Source organism: Vigna umbellata, chromosome 4 (genome assembly GCF_029865625.1).
Source record: "Vigna umbellata cultivar VRB3 chromosome 4, Vumbellata_1.0, whole genome shotgun sequence".
Taxonomy (NCBI): Eukaryota; Viridiplantae; Streptophyta; class Magnoliopsida; order Fabales; family Fabaceae; genus Vigna; species Vigna umbellata.
The window spans coordinates 33008424-33028267 of NC_142168.1; the positions used below are offsets into that span (position 1 = coordinate 33008424).

Below are 19844 nucleotides of genomic sequence, written 5' to 3' on the forward strand. Positions count from 1 at the left end.
ACTGATTTTGACGGGAAATCTCAACCAAAAATGGATGAAAATCCATGCAACAAAAGAATGAAATAAAAGTCGAATATGTTAGTCAGAAACGAGGAATATGCGACTTTAAGTGCGTTGAAAATACCTGCATGTTACCTGAAAAAACTTTTTAAAAAAGGAATATTACGTTAAAATCTATATACTGAAGTTTACAAATCAGTTAATTTCTTGTATTTTAAATGTGTAAAAAGTAAAAGAGATGAGATTTGAAAGAGTTAAAGGGAATATATATATGGTTTTGACTCTACGCATTAATGAGTTGTATTACTCTTTTCATTTATATAATGATGTAATTAGATGCATGATCAATTTTTTAACTATTAAAAAATGTGTTGGAAACATTTATATCATTATAGAATGGATGTTTTTGTAAAGAAAATTTCATTTAGAATATTTTGTGAATATTATTTTGAAATATTTTAGAAAAATTATTTTAAAGCAAGGAATTTTATTTTTATACAAGAAACTTTTACTTTCTGGGATCTCGAAATTCTTTCTGTACATCCTTGAGTCTTATTCTTATCACGGTTCATTTAAAGGTTTTTTCTATCTCTTCTCTCCTTAGCTGTATTTCAGGGAAAGGAAAATGTGTATTTCAACTGAGAAAATGACATGCCAAGAACGTGGAACTTATCCAATGATGGTGTTACTCTTGATCCTTCGCTGGGACAAAGCAATTTACATTTTCTATCTGTGGTTTATTTGACAGAAATTTTCCAACAATTATACTCGTTGGCTTGCCACCAAACAATGCAGATAAGTATGCAGATGTAATTATTGAAATGATATACGGAAGCATAAAATAAAGCTAATTTACACCATTATTATGTTCTTGCTCTCCACCCTTTACTTGTTAGGACAACACAGTATACGACTTCGATATTCTCCAAGGGCCCATATTGGAAATATGTTTCTATACGAAGAGTAACTGATAGTACAATTCCTATTGAACACTCCTATGATTTCCTACAAAACAACATATTATGTATTTCAGAAATACACATATTAGATGAAAAAATCTTCTCAAAATAAATCTAAAAACGATTGTAAGTTACAGTAATTTTGTATTACAGTGACTGTAAGTTACCTGTTGGGGAAACTCCCCATTTTCCATTTGTGAATTGATCAAAACCTTGGCTGCACGATGCAATGGGATTGGATCTCTTTGACCCTACCACAAAATAAACACTAACTTTATAGAAGTCTGTTCTCTCATTTCACCTCATGATTTATTCTATAAAAGATTATGTTCTGCACATCCAAATTTGGTATACCTGTCCAGCTTCAATGAGTGCCAACATTGCCCATGCAGTGTTCACTACGTGAGACTTGTTTCCTTCTAGATTCATGTAAACCTGTTTTAGTTGTACTTTTATTACTTTATTTGTCTTTGACATAAAATTGTAATATGCAAAATCAAAGAAGAGTATCTATATTGAGAAAAGCACAGGATTACCAAAATCAAAGATTACCTTTTGTTGACATGCAAGATAGCTTTCTCCCCACCCACCAGAAAGTTGTTGATGGGAAAGCAAAAACTCACATGCTCTTCTAATGCTGTTCTCATCTTGGTACCTTTTCCCTGCAGCTATGAGTCCCTTTATTCCAAACCATGTTCCATACGTATAACAGATTCCCCATGATCCATACCTAGTTAATTAATTACAAATCTTTTGAAATTTGCAAGGGAAAGAATATCTAAGTTCATCCTCTACCCTTTCTCCATAAAGCATTTTGTATCATCATTGCATTTCAAATATCATGAGTTTATTCCTTATGACATTTCAAAAGAAATGAGTTTGAGGGGAAACAGAGCAAACCATGAACCATCAGCTAATTGTATGCTTTCGATGTAGCTTGCTGCCTTAGCAATACAAGTTTCTATTTCCTTCCTTCTATAAGTTGGATATCGTCTTCTGAATAAGGCAAGACCTTGAATTATTGATGATGTGCATTCTACACACCTATAACAAAATTATGAACTCCTAAATTTGATACAATTCTAAAAAATCATATTCTAACTCTGAATAAATTATAAGAAACCACATGTCAAACATACTGATAATCGATCATGATATCTTCAAATGTTTCTGTTGGATTCATTTTCTGTGACAAAAATCAATCGTATTAGAAGATTGAAACTATAGCTGTTCATTTAAGAGAAAGTAATAGTTTTACCTCCAACCATGCGTAAGATCTCGTGAGCTCATATGATGCAAATCCTCCACTTCTGTTCTGGTATATCATCAGTAACAAAATTCATTAACCAATGACGCTGAAGTTTTTAATTTGATATTACAAATTGTGGTTGTAGTTGCGACCGTGGTCACTTTCCACTATACATTGATACCTTAAAGTATGTCTACATTGAATATAATATAATGTCGGGTAAAAATATGTTTTAGTCACATCTAAATTTTTTATATGTACCTGTAGGGATAATGTTAAATTAACAGCTTCGTATAGGTGTTCTATTTCCACTGTTTTTCCCACTATCTCAAATGGCAAATCTGATAACAGAACTGCTGTCTGAAAAAAGACATGTACAAACAAGTTAAACAAACGACTTAAGAAACTAATAGCTTGATAAAATGTAACAGAAAAGTTCTACCATCATCGGATTAATTCTATGTTTTTGACTGTTAATTTAACTAGAACTAAGATTTAAGAATTGGAATTTTATTGAAATTAATGGCAAATTCATTCATCATCACCTTCAGGCCTTCTGCAGTGCTGTCTGTGGAAGGCCAACCATTGTCTGCAGTTGAAAAAGGCCATCCACCTTTAGAAATGTGGCGATACCAATAACTTGGATTACCAGAGCTGTTTTCTGTAATCTACACACACGTTCAATGTAATTAATAATTATGATTGTCGGAAATAATCCCGAGTATAAGTTTAAATAACAAAGTGAAACACCGTTAAATAACAAAATATACAAAACTCTATTGTCTCGAGATGTTGAGTTATTCGATTGGACTAAGTCATATAAATATATATATATATATATATTACAACAACATTTAATCAGTGTACTATACCTGTGAGCATTTTATGAAATTATTTGCTCTCTTAAGCATTAAACCATATTCATCCTCGAGATTGGTAGCTAAGATTGCTTGAACAGACAAAACAACATCCCAAAATTGTGAACCATTATATCCCTGACATTAATGAACTACCTTCATTAGAATTTGCAGAACAGTATTTACTCACAAATAAAAGTTTAAGTTAATTTAAATGCATTTGTCAACTTCTGCAGAAAGAATATATAAGCTATGTAGAACCTGCATTTTCATTCCATCCTCAGCCACCCAGAGATAGTCTTTGATTCTTGAAATGTGACACTTAAATGCTTGAGAATTGGGATTCTCCACCCAACAGCAAACCATGTTTAGTACCTGTTTCATAAGGCTAGCCTGTTCGGTTGTCTTTATTCAAATTACTAAGAAAATTTGACATAGTGCTATCAAGTTTACGTACGTCTTTAAAATATTCATATCAATGGTTTAATATAATCGTGTCCCCATAATCTGGTTGGTGTGCTTTCTTTTCTTCCTTCTTTTTTTGGTAAAAGGATTGCACGCAATGCAAAGAGATACTTTTGGAAGCAATTCGTTAGAAATAGTCAAAGATAATTAGATAATTATATTCTTTTTAAAATTTATAGTTCATAAAAAATAAAAATATATATGTTAGCTATTTTTTATTAGTTCAGCTTTAGTCTATTTAGAGCATTAGGTGGTGAACATAAAATATTTCATGTTTATTAAGTATTAGTTGAGTTTTCATTTACTTTCTGTACAATAATTAAGAAGATGATATAAAAGGTAAGACGTTAACATCGTTATTACCTTACTAATGGGTCCAATACAAAGGTAGTTTGTGTTTTCATCTTCATAGTGTATATGTTGCATTACACGATGGAGTGCTTTCTGCCTTAGCTTCGAGAAGGGCCATCGCATGAGAAGAGGTTCTCCTACATTCTGAAGAAAACTCCATAAAATATTCTGCGTCATTGGACAAGTTCGGTACATATCTTCCTGCATAATTAGAATAAAACATATCATAATTAACTTAATTGAACCTCACAAAACCAAATTATAAAACGATGTGTATCCATTTATATATTATAAATTGGTTTTATTTTTAGTAAAAAAAAAATAGTAAGAGTATTACCTTGGCACATAAACTCGTTGCCTCATCCCACTGAAGTAAGTGATAGGGAAAGGTGTAGAGCTCTTTTCTGAGGGATAAAATAACTGCGTTGATTGGTCCAACAAATCTTGTTGCATACAAGTACGACATCGGTAGATACACTAATCGAGTGTGACACCACATCCTTCCTGGGTGGAAAGGAACACAGTAGGGAAGCACCCAAATCTCCGGTGGAATTGCCTTCATGCCGCTCCATTCGTATACGCCAAGAACCTACCAACACTTTTATCAGTGGAAATTATGGATCCAATGAATAAAAAAGCAACAAAGTAATGAATTTACAGAGAGCCAGAGTTTGCCCCATGATGGAATGTGAGTGACTCCACCACGATGAAGAATCCAGGCCCTTGCTTTCTGCATGCTTCCTTCTCCACCATCAACTTCTTCTCCAAGCAACCTCAAGCTCACATAGTTCAGAGCTGTACAAAACATTGTGCTGTGGCCTTCTATATGCAACCCCCACCCTCCATCTTCGTTCTGTATAACCATAACTTATCCATCTTAATTATATAACTTAACACATCATATATATATATATATATATATATATATATATATATATATATATATATATATATATATATATATATATATATATATATATATTAACATTCAGAGTCATATATAATTCATTTATGCCTGGTGATTCAACATATACCGCCGCATCTCGCTTTGATGCTCCCTCGGCAACACTGCATTAAGGGTCCCAGTCACCCACAATCCAATTACCTACACATGATTATTCCCACCAATTAATCCAGCTAAAATATAATGTTGCATGAAAAGAGAATTAATGCTACCTACGTACCAATCCAGGTAAAAGAAACAAAGGGCCGCCATAGTCAGATGGCCAGAAACCATCCTCAGCTTGCAGGGTTGAGAGACTTCTCAGGGCTCTTTTCAGTGTTCTTCTCACAACTTCCTCATTTATATCCTCCTCCCTTTCAATCTCTTTCTTCCTCTTTATGCCCTTTTCCCTTTCAAACTGACAAACACATACGTAAATCTTGCATGCAAATGAAACACAAAAACCTAACTGGGTGGTCATGGAACTTTCAAGAGCAGAATTCATCTAGAGACATAAACCATGAGACACACTTACATTTTCAACATATGACTAGGAACAACATGAGACACACTTACATTTTCAACATAACATATAACTAGGAACAACATTATAGGAGAATGATAGATTGACTCAGTAATCTTTTGATATGTTATATATATATACACACCTGGAGTCTCATTAAGAGATCAGAACTGTGTTTATATTTGAAACGGTTCTTGTTAAATTCCTGGCGAACTTGTTCCACCTCAGCTCGCTCTTCTTTGCTTCCAAGATCTTGATGGAACTCCCAGAATTGTCTTCCCATATGGTTGTTCACGCTTCTTACCCTCTCATCCTCCTTCTCTGAAACCTTCAGCTTCCACATCTTAACTTACTCTTATCTTCTTTCTCTCCGTGTATATGTATATATACTTCAAGTCCAACACTCCCTTCCTCTTTTCCAACACTCCCTCCTTCTTTTCACTTTCTGCTTTTCTCCTCTTTTTAAATATCTCCCCCCTTTTAATTTATTCATTCATTTAGGACAATAATTTTCATTTTTATATATAATAGTAATAATAAATAATATCAATGACCTTCAAAACAAAGGGAAAAACAAAAACTGTCTAATGAATCACCTCTTTCTCTCCCTCTACTATATATTTTGTACAAGGTCTCTATTATGTGCTGTCATAGTGAACACCCCAATAATTTCAATTTTTGTGTGACGAAAAATATACTAATTCATGTATGGGATATATATATATATATATATATATCAACAGATGGAACTAGTGTGGCCAATTAATTTTAATTTATTTAGATTAAATTACAAAGTCATGTCACTTTATCAAGGATTTATTAATGTTTTAATCTCAATCATTAACATATAAATAATCATATGCATCTGACACAAACAAATAGTCTCACTCTGATCACATATATGCAATTGGAATCTTATGAATATTGATTCATACTTGGTTGTTAAAATACCATAGAATAAAAAATTAAAATTAAAATTAAATAATTTATATTTTTTATTTTACTTTTAAATTTATAAATTATTATTTTTTAAAATATTTATGAGTATCTATGTATATTTGTCGAGTTAGTTCTTTTATTGTAAAATAACAATAAGTATTATTCATGTTATACTTGTTTTTTTCTAGCCATTATTAATAAAAGAGATTCACTGCCTCTTTAATAGTAGATTCCAAACTTTTAAAATTATATGTATATATTATGAAAACCTATGATAGTTAAATGAGGTAGATTTTTAATTGTTATTTAATGTTAATAAAATATAAAATTGAAAATTATAAAGAATAAAAAGTTTGATTAAATTTGTCTCTTAAACTAGTTGTTTTTTCCGTCTCTCTCATGTGTAATTATATTCTCTTTTTAAATAAACTTATTATTTCTAGTCTCATCTCTCATATTATCTTTTATTGTAGAAAAAAAAAACTCTCTCTTTTACTCTTGTCAGTAAAATATTAATACATTTTCATCTTAGGAGCGTTTTTTATAATAATTATTTTTAGAAATATAAAAAACAATAATTGTTATGTGTTTATTCATAATCAACACTTTTAATTGTATCTTAATTATTATATATTTCTTTTTTTGGTTTCATCTATCATTCATTTGGTTCAAAATGAATTGAATTATATCAAGAAATTTCTCTTAGTGAACAAATCTTATCTTTTAAATTTTAATAAATAAGATAATATTAGTTTAAAATTTTAACTTAAAAATTTTATTGTTATACTCTTCTCCAGTTGAAAAATTTATCAACCTTGGACTATGTTAATATTTGACAAGAACAAGAAAATCAAATACATTTTATTTTGATAACTTATTTAGTTTTATATTTAACTTTTTTAATATAATCAAAATTATCAAAACAAAATTGTAAAATAAAATAAAAGATTTTTTTTTAAATAGTACAAATATTCACATTGAAAATAAAGATAATAAGATTGGAAAAAACAATAGATAACATTGATTTCTATATAAATATAGTTATATTAAATTGTGCTCTTTTTTATATTAATAATAGTGATTAAATATATATTTTTTTAATTGTATTATTTTGACCTCAGATTTATTAGTCAAGATTTATTAATGTCTATAATTTTTATTACTTTAAATAAATATCTTCCTATCATCATCGTATTATATTATTAACAAAATATCCTTACATAATACTGCTTGTTATCTTTTTTTTATGTACTTATCTTCATATTTATATATATAGAGAGAGAGGGGTGATTTTTTCTTTTAATTTTATTTTTTATGCAGCCATTACTGTTTAGCTTATGCATTCAAAAACTCTAATTGAGTAGAATAATTTAAGTAAACTGCTGAAAAGTAATAAAAATATTAATTAATATGTTGGAAAAAAATTATTAAATTAAAATTACATCATTGTAGTTATAGGATGATTGATTTAATGTAATTTCAAATATTTTAAAATTGTAAAAATTAAAATGAATTTCCTTACTTTAATATTTATCATAATTTTATAAAAAAAATCTAATTTGTATAGTAACACTTATAGTTTCAAATTTTCTTTGAATATTAATATTTATAAATGGCCATTTATAAAAAAATATTTTAGAATGTCAAAATTCCTTTATAAATATACCAAAATTTGAGAGTATTAAATATATAAAATATAAAAAAATTAAACTAATTTCTTTCAATACTAATGTGAGCAGCTGTGTACAAAGATTCACTGTTATTTCGTTTTATTGTAACGACTAATATTGCACATATAATTGTTTTTTGCATATAATTACTAATTAAATGTCATTTTAAATTAGAAAAAACGTAAACATTTTGTTTTAATAATTTTTTTTTGTAAGAAATTGAATCATTTAGGGGTAATTGTTTGAAAAACTATTTTATTTTTATTTCCAGTCTATAATAGCAACTTTTAATTGCTTACTACAATTAAATCAACTGAGTACAATTTAATTGATAATAATATTTTCTTTATTATTCATTTATTATTATGTTAGTCATGGTGCACATATATCTTTATATTTGGAAAGTGATTAATTGAGTATAGTTTTATAATTTAATAAAAGTTATGAATAAAAATTATGAACTAAAATAAATCATTTGAGAACATTTTTTAGTCATTAATAAATTACACAATTTGAATTTATTTACATGGTTAAAAATATTAACCTTTATTTGGAAATATAAGGTCTAAGTGCATGCAACTAATTAAACCATATCTTAAAACAAATTTAAGAATAAAATATCTTTATCTAACAATATAACAATTTATATTAAAATATATCATAATTTTATTTACAATTTATCTTTTGAGTTTTTTTATTTAAATATAATTTTTAGTACTAACACAAATTAACATTGTCTTATAATTTTTTAATTAGTTTTTATTTTCAAATATAATTTTATAATTAATTTAATAAAGATATAATCGTATTTAAAATAAATTAAAACTTTTTTACTATAACTAAAACAGAGACTTCATGGGCTTCAATAGTGAGTCCGTCCTAACAGGAATAAAGGATTTAGATGAAGTTTTTTCAAGGTTAAAAATACAAAGGATATTGTTGACTTTTCATATGTACTTGTTTTGAATTAGGCATAAAATAATTGACTTTTTAGCATTTTCTGTCAATAATTTTATATTTATGTAACAATTTATTGAAACAATTGTTTAATTTCTGAACATTGTTAGTTTATTTTCTTTTTTTCAATTTATTTTTTCTTTTGTATAAAATATTACAACTAATACAAGACTCCAATTTTAATTATTGTATTAGCATAGAAATAAACCTTAAGCACAATTGTAAAAATGAACACACTACTACTAAGAATGGGATGAGATTGAAATTGATTTTATATTTTAAGGAATATTTCAATAACATTTTTACTTTTTAGATATGAAATGGAAAGTGCCCAACACTTTCAATCACGAAAATGGTCACATAGTCATACAGCGGTGCATAAGTAAAAGTGTTCAGAAGCGGACAAATAATAAAATAAAAGTTGCAAAACCCACACACGGAACTTGTTAGCCCAGAGAGACAGACATACATACATCATCCATACATCCATCCAGAGGCAGTTGTTTTGTTTGTGCTTTGCTAGCTCCGCCCCCGCCCCGGTGGCAGTAGATGTTCGTTATAAATTAAAGGTTTGTACGTTTCCACTACGCGTTCTGTGATGCATTGCTGACAGATGCTATATTTTTGTAGTAGAAGCAAATTCTGAATCAATAATCATTGCACTGCAGTGCAGTACATTTCTCTTTTCCGATTTTGATTGTATTTGATTTGATAGATCGATCTTTCCAGCAAACACAGGTTCATGTTGTTCCATTTGGCACTCCACTCTCTGCACAATCGCATAATTTAGTGTCATTTGTTTTTTCATTCAGCTGAAATTGCAATGCACTCATTTGTTCCTCTTTTTCAGAAAGGACAATGTGGAAGCTCAAGTTTGCGGAGGGAGGGAGTCCATGGCTTCGCTCTCTCAACAATCACGTTGGAAGACAGGTGTGGGAGTTCGATCCTAAGCTCGGATCACCTCAAGATCTCCTCGAGATTGAGAAAGCTCGCCAGAATTTCCATGAAAATCGTTTTTCAACAAAACACAGCTCTGATCTACTTATGCGCTTGCAGGTCTCTCTTCTCCATGGCTCAATTCTCTCTCACATTACTTATTTATCTATCAATGTTGTTTCACTTCAAACAAACAAACAAATCATTGAATTTTGTATTATATCATCTTTTACTCATTTACTATGCTGTCAAACTTGTTTCATTTCTCGTGTAAAAACTTTTCACTATTTAAGTACTATACAGTCGTCTTTCTTCCATGTAAAACAACGCAGTTTGCAAGAGAGAACCCAATCCATGAAGTCTTACCCAAAGTCGGAGTTAAAGATATTCAGGATGTGACCGAAGACGTTGTGACAAAAACATTAAGAAGGGCTGTAACTTTCCATTCAACTCTCCAGTGTCATGACGGACACTGGCCGGGAGATTATGGAGGTCCTATGTTTCTGATGCCTGGCTTGGTAAGTTATGTGTTCAACATTTCCTCTTATTTGTCAAACTTGTTATTCTGTGCTATATTACCAATATTCCGGAAAACACTTACCCATTTTCTACAGCATTTGCTGTTTTCATTTGGTTTGGTATTTAGATTTTTTTTTTCTTTCATTCCGTTGATAACCATGAGATCCCTATACTCTGTGGGTATAAAATTTAACAGGTAATTACTCTGTCAATCACTGGGGCACTCAATGCAGTTTTAACTGAAGAGCATAAAAAGGAAATATGTCGTTACCTATATAACCATCAAGTAAGGACTTAATACCACTTTGCTCCTTAATCTATGAGCTTCTCCCAGTAGTTCTCCTAATTTTAAATGTAACTGCAGAATAAGGATGGTGGGTGGGGTTTGCACATTGAAGGTCCAAGCACCATGTTTGGCTCTGTCTTGAGTTATGTTACTCTGAGATTGCTTGGTGAGGGGCCTAATGATGGAGAAGGGGAGATGGAGAAGGCACGTGACTGGATTCTAGAGCATGGTGGTGCTACCCATATTACGTCATGGGGGAAGATGTGGCTTTCAGTTAAGATGTTAACCTTATTATGATGATAGATTTGATATCGTGGTGTATTTATGTCTAGTTTTGTTGTGGGATAGGTACTTGGAGTGTACGAATGGTCTGGAAATAATCCTCTGCCCCCTGAGATATGGCTCCTTCCCTACATTCTGCCATTTCATCCAGGTTGTTGCACTTTATTCCATTTTTATGTGTTGTAATTTGTTCACAGAGAAGACATATTAGGGAAATCTACGAAAAGGAAATGATGTGATTAAAATATTTCTGTAGTAGGAACAATTTTTAACATGGTATTAGAATAATGGGTTAGAGCCTATCCTAACTAGATTTGTGTTTGTTGGGTATATCATTTCACCTGTTATTGGACCACTTATTAATGTCTAGTCCCACAGACGATATGTATATACCTAGGTGTGAGGGGAGTGTTGGAAATTGAGTTAGGCTTAAAGTTTACTTCTAAACAATTTATATGCCTACCCTTCTCCTCAAAGCTTAAGTTGGTTCTTAACCTCAAAGTTTCATTATTGAATTGGTTGTCTTCTGTCATCTTGAACATAGTTTGATGTTCCATTCATTCTTTTCTAAGCTTGGAAATAAATCATTTTTTTTTGTCTTACAGGAAGGATGTGGTGTCACTGCCGGATGGTCTATTTGCCAATGTCCTACTTATATGGAAAGAGGTTTATTGGTCCAATCACACCAACAATATTATCTTTGAGAAAAGAGCTTTATACTGTACCATATCATGATATTGACTGGGATCAAGCTCGCAATCTGTGTGCAAAGGTTAGTGAAGCTGCTAAACTGGGTCTATGAATATATTATATAATTGTTTCACTAGCATTTTTAATTTTGAGGCCCACAATAGAATATTCTTGATCTACTCATACTAATCATTTCATTGAAAGTGGCATTCGGACACATGGCCCCTCTCTCTTTGGCTTCTTTTTCTGGTGAAACCATATGTCAGGTTTCCTGGTCATTTGATGCCAGAACTTGCCTGAGCATTACTCTTATGTCATCACCACCACGAAATCTTGTCACGACAATGACCATCATGATGTTACTATTACTACATCCTACTTTTGTCACTTCATAACCAACTTGTTGCTATGAATTCTATTTTATCACAATGCCAACCATATCCTTATGACAAACTTTGCTCCCTCTGTAACACCTTGGTACAGGCTATCATTTCTAGTGTCAATAATGATTTTTATATCTTTGGGGATGAACCATTTGGTCTTGAAAGTTGGACAAAATGCACAGACCAACACTTCCATGTGCTAAATGGGTTAGCAATAATTGAACTCCTGATCTCTTGGTTATGGATGAAGTTACAAATATAATTTTGGGATTTTATATATCACACTTCCAGCTACCAATTTATTAGTTCTGCAGATAAGAATTACAGATGGATTATCTTTGCTCTTGTGCAGGAAGACTTGTACTATCCTCACCCACTCGTGCAGGATATTCTTTGGGGATCTCTACACAATTTCCTCGAGCCAATTCTGATGCATTGGCCTGGCAAAAAGCTAAGGGAGAAGGCTCTTACTTCAACAATGGAACATATACATTATGAAGATGAGAATACACGATACATATGCATAGGTCCTGTAAATAAGGTGATTGTTTAAAGGAGTCAGGCAACTAGGACCTTCTTTCAAATTGTTGATTGTTGTTTAAATTTCCATCTTTTTAGTAGGAGCATGAGAATACTGACATTCTGCTAAACTATAGGTTGTTAGTTTTCCTCTGCTGGGCTGACTGTTTATGTCCTTCAACTCAATTTATTTTCATTTATATTTTTTATGGATGCCTGAGCTGCCCTTTGATTCTCCACTTATATAGATTAATTTATATTTCCATCGAAACCAGTAAATACTTAGGAATACTGTCTATCTAGTTATTATCATTCTTAATTATTATTATTCAGGTGTTAAATATGCTTTGCTGCTGGGTGGAAGATCCAAATTCTGAGGCCTTCAAGTTGCATCTTCCAAGAGTTTATGATTATCTATGGATTGCTGAAGATGGAATGAAAATGCAGGTGAACATATAAATCAACTTATTTTCACCTTGTCAAAATGATTAAGTGATTTTTTATTCTATTGGACATATATTATACTATACTATAATGATGTCTCCTTATAATGTAATATGTGGAACTAATGTTACTGCACAAATGAGCTTTTCTTAATGTCCTATGTTAGAGTTTATTAAAACAGAGTTACAAATTTAACTTTTAACCATTTTTTTTCGTTGCAGGGCTACAATGGAAGTCAACTATGGGATACTGCTTTTGCTGTCCAAGCTATTATTTCAACTAACCTTATTGAAGAATTTGGTCCAACTATAAGAAAAGCTCATACCTATATTAAGAACTCCCAGGTGTTCTTTTGCATTTATCATGTAAATAAATCACATTGATTTTCCCTTGTTGATAAGAAATTTTCTCGTTTGAAAGGTTTTAGAAGATTGTCCAGGTGATCTTAATAAATGGTATCGTCACATTTCAAAAGGTGCTTGGCCTTTTTCAACTGCAGATCATGGATGGCCAATTTCTGATTGCACAGCTGAAGGACTGAAAGTAATTATTGATAAAAACAAGTTAGACTTTCTTATTTGATTCTTCTCTCTTGATTCATGTTTTTTTTTTCAGGCTGTTCTATCATTATCCAAAATTGCACCAGAAGTAGTTGGTGAGCCATTGGAGGTGAAGCGATTATATGATTCAGTAAATGTCATTCTCTCACTACAGGTAGCTAGACTTATCGTGATTCGAACCAGATAATCTGAATTGTTTGAGAAAATATACCATGTATATCATTTTATGCTATTACTTGTTACTATTGGTTCCTTTCATATTTATTAAGGTTGTCAAATTGGACGGAATAAAGAAATTTTATTAATCCTTTTTGATCCATTAAAAATCTGATGCATTTAATAAAAATCTAATCTGATCCATGTATTGACAATATTTTCATGGATGAATTCCAGTCCGTCCATAAATTTAATATTTTAAGAAAAATAAAATTATATTTAAAAAAATTCAAAAATAATTTGTTTAAAAAAAAATCAAATATTTTTGAAAACTTCTTAAGAAGGTAAATGTAAGATTTCATTATGAGGAAAAATGGTTGGATTAATTTTGATTCATTAAGAATTGATGGGAGAATCCATTGAATTTTGATGAATAATGGATGGGTCTTTACTTGTCCATAAAAGTAAATGGATGGATTTGGTCCAATCAATTTTTTTTTTATATTTTTATAATTGATGGGTTTTCTTGTAGATGGACCCAACAAAAGATTTATAAAAGGATTGGTTTGCCATCCCTGATACATATGATGTTAATATCAATAATATTACTAAGTTTTTCACTGATCTTTTAAAGTCCCTGACCATGTAACATTTTACTGCAAATTGTTTCCTATATTGCTTAACTATTTATGTTGAAAATGAAATGCATTTTTTCTCTTTAAAACATTGCTGAAGCTTCATTAGTAACATAGTTGGAAAGAGAGAAAGAGCTAGATGTATTAGCTAACTGGTTATGATTGCAGTGTTTTGTTAAACTTAGTCTTGATATATAATGCCAAGTTTCAGAAATATTTTTTTTTCTTGTAAAACACCACCATAGTACAGTGGTGTGTGTACATATGTACTTTCTCATTCAGCTCAACTGGCCTAAGCGTATGGTGAGATGCCATTAGCTTTCAGTTTGGGAATGAGCTAAACTTAGTTTCCATTGCTTTGATGAGAGCTTTCAACTATCATTTACGTCGCTGATCACCATTTTGGCTAATAATTTGGATGGAGTTATGTGTGTATATTTTCCTCTGTAAGCTGTATCATCTATTCATGTATTGAGTCCAGTGAATTGATTCTTTTAGCTTGGTGATTTGGTCAATTTTATTACTACTTGAGTTATGATCTATATAAGAATGTAAGAATCAAAAGTGGATTTATTTTTTATACATATTTTGTGTTTTTTTCAGTTTTTAATTATCCACACACTTTATTTTAGCTTGGTGATTTGGGCAATTTTAATATTACTATATATACAAGAACGTAGTAGAAGAGATGAAAATGAGTTAATTTTTACATATATTTACTGTGTTTATTTCCTATTTTTAAATTCAAAAACATTTTCCGTATCTTTGCAGAATGAAGATGGTGGTTTTGCAACATATGAGCTTAAACGATCTTATAATTGGTTGGAGGTACTCCTCTCTCATCATTTAGCCTATTCTCATTAGATTTTAGTATATCGTCTTTGAAATGTGAAAGGTGTGATGGCAGGTTATGCATATTGATCTTCCTGCAAGAATAACAAAATCCATATATCTTGTTTTAAAGCTTCTAATTTGGCATTGTTCCTTGAATTCCATTTACATGTTATGAAATATGTTACCTTGTAATAAATTCCAATAACAATATATCTTCTTTTAATTTCACTAAAGGTTTATCTGTGTTCTCCTTTCTATACAAATAAATTATGATTGAACATTGGAAATAAGCAGCTAGATTACTTTAAAATCATATAAGTTGAAAAGCACACTTTTTATCTATAAGCTCAAAATGTTGATATTGATGATGCTCTCTGTTGTCAGTTAATCAATCCGGCTGAAACATTTGGTGACATCGTTATTGATTATCCGTAAGCTATCAAATGTTTGTTAAATACCAGTTTTTGTATTTATCTTTTTTTCCTCTTATTCCACTATTTTAACTTTTTATTTTAACTTGATGGTTTCTTATGTGCTCTATAGTTATGTGGAATGTACATCAGCAGCAATTCAAGCTTTGGCATCATTTAGGAAATTATATCCTGGACATCGCCGAGAAGAAATACAATGTTGTATAGAGAAATCTGCTGCCTTCATTGAAAATATACAAGCTTCAGATGGCTCATGGTATGCTCCTCCCAACAGGGAATTTTCTATGGATATTGTGTATAATGGTGAAGTGTGTTTTTTGGGGTATTCATACATCTCATATTTGGTCTACGCTTTTTTTTCTTGTCTGCTTCTGTTTCTGTATGGATTTGAACTTTCTTTGTTAAGTAGATCTCTAATCACTCAAACTGCTAAACAGGTATGGTTCTTGGGGAGTTTGCTTCACTTATGGTGCTTGGTTTGGGGTAAAAGGATTGATTGCTGCTGGAAAGAGTTTCAGTAATTGCCCAAGCATCCGGAAAGCTTGTGAATTTCTGCTGTCCAAGCAGCTTCCTTCCGGTGGCTGGGGAGAGAGCTATCTGTCCTGTCAAAACAAGGTCAACTTTGTTATTTCTAATGTCAATATCAGTTTTTTTTACTCTGCACATTCTATGGCAAGCACCAACTACCCAATGTTTGTATGACCAGTGTCTTGTGCTTAAAGGATTTATAGGATATGATCAAAATATTAGAATATTATTCATGATACTTACATTATAGTTTAATTCCCTAAAATTCGATTATGACATTTTTAGGGCCATAATTTCGTTGTTGGTATATTTTTAGGCTGTATAAATGTACCCTTCTTATCTGAGTCAATGAATGAAAAATATTGCCGATCAAAAAAATTGAATGAAGAATATGAATGTTTATGCATTATCTTCTTTATGGCTTTAATGGTAGAATTTTAGGGTATTTTCCATAGACAGTTATCTGCTTCCTGTCAAGTGGGGTTTTTATAAGCTTACTCTGGTCTAAATTCACTATCATTAATTAAGCTGTAAAGAAGACTAACCTAAACATTAATATTTCTCATTCATAGGTAAGAAAGGTACATCTATGTAGCCTAAAAAATACCAACAGCTAAAGGATGACCCTACAAGTGTCATTATCTCATTTTAGGAATTAAACCATAAACTAATTATTATAAATAATATTCTAATATTTTAATTATCTCGAATAAAAAATCCTTGAACCACTTTATCTTCTTTCTGTTGGGCCCTATCTTATCGGTATTTCCCCTTTACACTCATTCCTTGGTTTCAAGTTCAAGAGATGTGTGCAAAAGTGCTATAAAAGAGTGGGCAAAATGGATTTTAATAAAGAAACCTACACGTTTCTACATGCAATAATATCAAGAATTAAAATGTCCTTTATTTGAATTTGCCTGCTTTGGGCACTAACTTTGGTAGTCAGCCCTAAGGTGGACTTGTAGCTGGAAAGAGATGTGGCAACGAAGAAGGATAATGGAAGTGGATGGTTGTGAAAAGTGGAAAGTATGAAGAAAGTAAGAAAAATGAGGGTATGGTGGTGGACAGGCTTTACTTTCCGTACAAAATGAGATGAAAAATGCCGAAGCTGCTAACGTCGAAAATAATTTAAATAAGAAGAATAAATAAATAAAAATATCAAGTTATAATAAGTATTTTAACTTTGTTTTTCACACCTATCTTCTTTTCACTCATCTTCAGCTCTTTCTCTTTTTTCTTTTTTTTTTGGCTTTCACTCTCTTTATTTCTTTCCTTTCTGTTAAACGGAGTATACGTAGTGAATAAGAAGTTATATTTTGTTAGGGTCCCCAAGATGAAAAGCGGAGAAAGAGAGAGAACTGCAAAAACAAGAAGAAAGAATAACAAACAGCGCTAGAGATATGAGAAATTCTCACAACCTCTAGGGTTTCCCTCAAAAACCAAATTGCGGTTCTGCTATTGATCATGGCAGAATGAATTCCATAACAGCGGGTATCGAATTTCACTACCCAACTGACAGCCCGTAGTGTACTAACTCATTTCCTATGTCCCAATTAAGTCGACTGGTTTTTATTCTTGATGTCCATGTCAACTAAGTTGGCATGGGTAGCATCAAATGCGTTCTGGGTAGTTAACTATACAATGAAATTAATAGCATTAGTGGATTCAAAATTTCACAACTTGTTTTAAACACCGAGGGAAATGCAGTATTATCTCAATTTCTGTGTAAAACATAAATTTCATATATATGTCCCTAGAGAAGTGGAATGTAGTAGTTACTTGTAAAATAATATCAAGGGAAAGCTCACTTCAAGAAGATGAAATGATGAACATAATTATTACAGGTGGTTGTGGAAATGTAATTTGCATCAAGATTTAAATTAACACCGAGCTGGATTGCTTTCAGCAATTTAATTAATGACATTACTTGAGTAATCTTTCTAGCAATTTGTCTTTGTTCAGGTGTATTCAAATCTGGAAGGCAACAGGTCTCATGTGGTAAACACTGGGTGGGCTATGTTGGCTCTCATTGATGCTGGACAGGTATGAAGCAAAGTTTACCTATTTTGTAATGTAGCCATTGTATTGATTAGTTTGTTGCACAGCACCCATTTTTCGGCTTAGGACAATTAATCATTGGTTTTAGAAAGGACGATTATGATTTTAAGTTAATCAGTTTAGAGATAGCTACAAGGGTGATGCTGGGCGCAATGGTAAGGTTGCTGCCCTGTACAGCTTTAATCTTGAAAATAGCGTCTCTGCTGGCGAGAATTAGGGTGCTTACATCTACTCAGCCACCCTTTAAGCTCAGATATAGATATGCCCATGGCTGAATAAATTTATAATATAATGATATAATTAGTCGTACTAATATCGTCATAAAATATTATATATCATGTTAATATCCTATTTAGTTTTTCTATCTTCATTTCCTTTCCGTGATGTGTGATAACAGCTTGATTGGAGCTTAAAGATAATGTATGAAAATGATCAGCTATCTTCCTCTACCTTTAATTGGTAGTTGATGTGCTTATAATTATGTCCATGCCAAATGTGATGAACGTTTGACATTTTCCCAAATAATTGGATACTTTGTCAATGGATTCTGATTTACATCCTTATATCTGACCCTTCCTTATTGTGCCGGAGAAATACAAAATAAAAATGATGTCGAGATTGTACTTATGTTGTTCCACTGCCTTGTTAATAATGTAACAGGCCAAGAGAGATCCGACTCCACTGCACCGGGCAGCTGCATACTTGATAAATTCCCAAATGGAGAATGGTGACTTTCCCCAGCAGGTATGAAGGCATACTTTGTTTTTATTTACTACTTACACTGTGTATTGTTTACATAAAGTGTTTAAATGTGTAAAGTAATTGGAGTGCGAAAGTAAGCATGCATCCATTCCTGATTTAAAGTTATAGTGATTTTAATTGAAATCAATAGTAGATGATGCATCTTTCTTCGTTTGTTTATTATTCACTTTAAGTAAATAGCTGCTTCGTCGGCTGTTGAAATAACTTTGACCTTACTTTATCATCACTTCAGGAAATAATGGGAGTCTTCAACAAGAATTGCATGATCTCATACTCTGCTTACAGAAACATATTCCCCATTTGGGCGTTGGGAGAATATCGATCCCATGTATTGCAAGCCCGTTAATATCGACTTAGTTAGGTGTGGTCCCAATTATTTCGACCTGTAGACATTAAAAGAAAAAATTATTATAACTATTATTATTTCGACCTATTTTTCTTTTATTTCCATGCCTCTCTTAAAATGCTTGTGACTAACGAGTTTAGTTGTCAGCTAAAAAGAAAGCAGAGCAAACTGGTGGAGAATGCCTGTACGTTTTTTCTATTACTCACTCTTAAACGCCTCTCCTGCTTTCCCTGCGGCAGAGGAATTAAATACATACATAAATAGAGATATAAATGTTTGTCACTTCTTTTGGGTCAAAAACGAAATTGTTTCCGGCAATCGATTCAATTTGTTTATGATTCACTGTTGGAAAGACATGAGTGTGTTGTAGTGTCTTCTCAATGGCTTGTTTATCAAGATTAAAGATATGATACATATGAATATGAGACGACAGCAAAATAAGAATAAAATAGTTGATAAATTTGTATCCTGTTTAATATGCATTAGATAAAATAAAAGTAGTATATTTACAAAAAAATTTAAATGACCGTGTTGGTGATAAAAATAATAAAAAAATTGAAAC

General features: G+C 31.5%; 2 protein-coding genes across 6 annotated transcripts; one reads left to right on the top strand and one right to left on the bottom strand.

The window, feature by feature from the left end:
- Positions 1-669: 669 nt before the first annotated feature.
- On the bottom strand, positions 670-5780 carry LOC148199939 (cycloartenol synthase-like). Of its 2 annotated transcripts, none has more exons than XM_088112231.1 (17): positions 5493-5780; positions 5066-5242; positions 4897-4986; positions 4540-4734; positions 4219-4470; positions 3894-4082; positions 3327-3440; positions 3081-3203; positions 2754-2876; positions 2470-2568; positions 2218-2274; positions 2099-2145; positions 1860-2003; positions 1512-1689; positions 1314-1394; positions 1127-1210; positions 670-1005 (listed from the first exon to the last, which is right to left on the bottom strand). In XM_088112231.1, exons 1-17 carry the CDS (start codon positions 5688-5690, stop codon positions 886-888), a joined length of 2271 nt encoding a protein of 756 aa, XP_087968357.1. In that variant the 5' UTR covers positions 5691-5780; the 3' UTR covers positions 670-885. The 2 variants fall into 2 exon arrangements, with proteins under 2 accessions (XP_087968357.1, XP_087968356.1); XM_088112230.1 differs by having other exon boundaries at positions 3327-3458.
- A 3544-nt stretch (positions 5781-9324) lies between these two features.
- LOC148199940 (cycloartenol synthase) lies at positions 9325-19380 on the top strand. Of its 4 annotated transcripts, none has more exons than XM_088111746.1 (20): positions 9352-9482; positions 9582-9651; positions 9764-9969; positions 10182-10367; positions 10565-10654; positions 10733-10927; positions 11003-11087; positions 11542-11708; positions 12362-12550; positions 12862-12975; positions 13194-13316; positions 13393-13515; positions 13588-13686; positions 15095-15151; positions 15542-15588; positions 15701-15844; positions 16026-16203; positions 18079-18159; positions 18835-18918; positions 19169-19380. In XM_088111746.1, exons 3-20 carry the CDS (start codon positions 9772-9774, stop codon positions 19280-19282), a joined length of 2274 nt encoding a protein of 757 aa, XP_087967872.1. In that variant the 5' UTR covers positions 9352-9482; positions 9582-9651; positions 9764-9771; the 3' UTR covers positions 19283-19380. The 4 variants fall into 4 exon arrangements, with proteins under 4 accessions (XP_087967869.1, XP_087967872.1, XP_087967871.1 ...); XM_088111745.1 differs by having other exon boundaries at positions 9385-9464; positions 9544-9651; XM_088111743.1 differs by lacking the exon at positions 9582-9651 and having other exon boundaries at positions 9325-9482.
- The last annotated feature ends 464 nt before the right edge of the window (positions 19381-19844 follow it).

Coding starts and splice junctions, on each gene's coding strand:
- LOC148199939 (XM_088112230.1), bottom strand. CDS start 5,690: ATGTGGAAGCTGAAGGTTTCAGAGAAGGAGGATGAGAGGGTAAGAAGC. Junction 4,471..4,539: donor GGGGCAAACTCTGGCTCTCT/GTAAATTCATTA, acceptor AAGTGTTGGTAG/GTTCTTGGCGTATACGAATG. Junction 1,211..1,313: donor CACTCATTGAAGCTGGACAG/GTATACCAAATT, acceptor ATTTTGTGGTAG/GGTCAAAGAGATCCAATCCC.
- LOC148199940 (XM_088111743.1), top strand. CDS start 9,772: ATGTGGAAGCTCAAGTTTGCGGAGGGAGGGAGTCCATGGCTTCGCTCT. Junction 12,551..12,861: donor GCATAGGTCCTGTAAATAAG/GTGATTGTTTAA, acceptor ATTATTATTCAG/GTGTTAAATATGCTTTGCTG. Junction 18,160..18,834: donor CTCTCATTGATGCTGGACAG/GTATGAAGCAAA, acceptor ATAATGTAACAG/GCCAAGAGAGATCCGACTCC.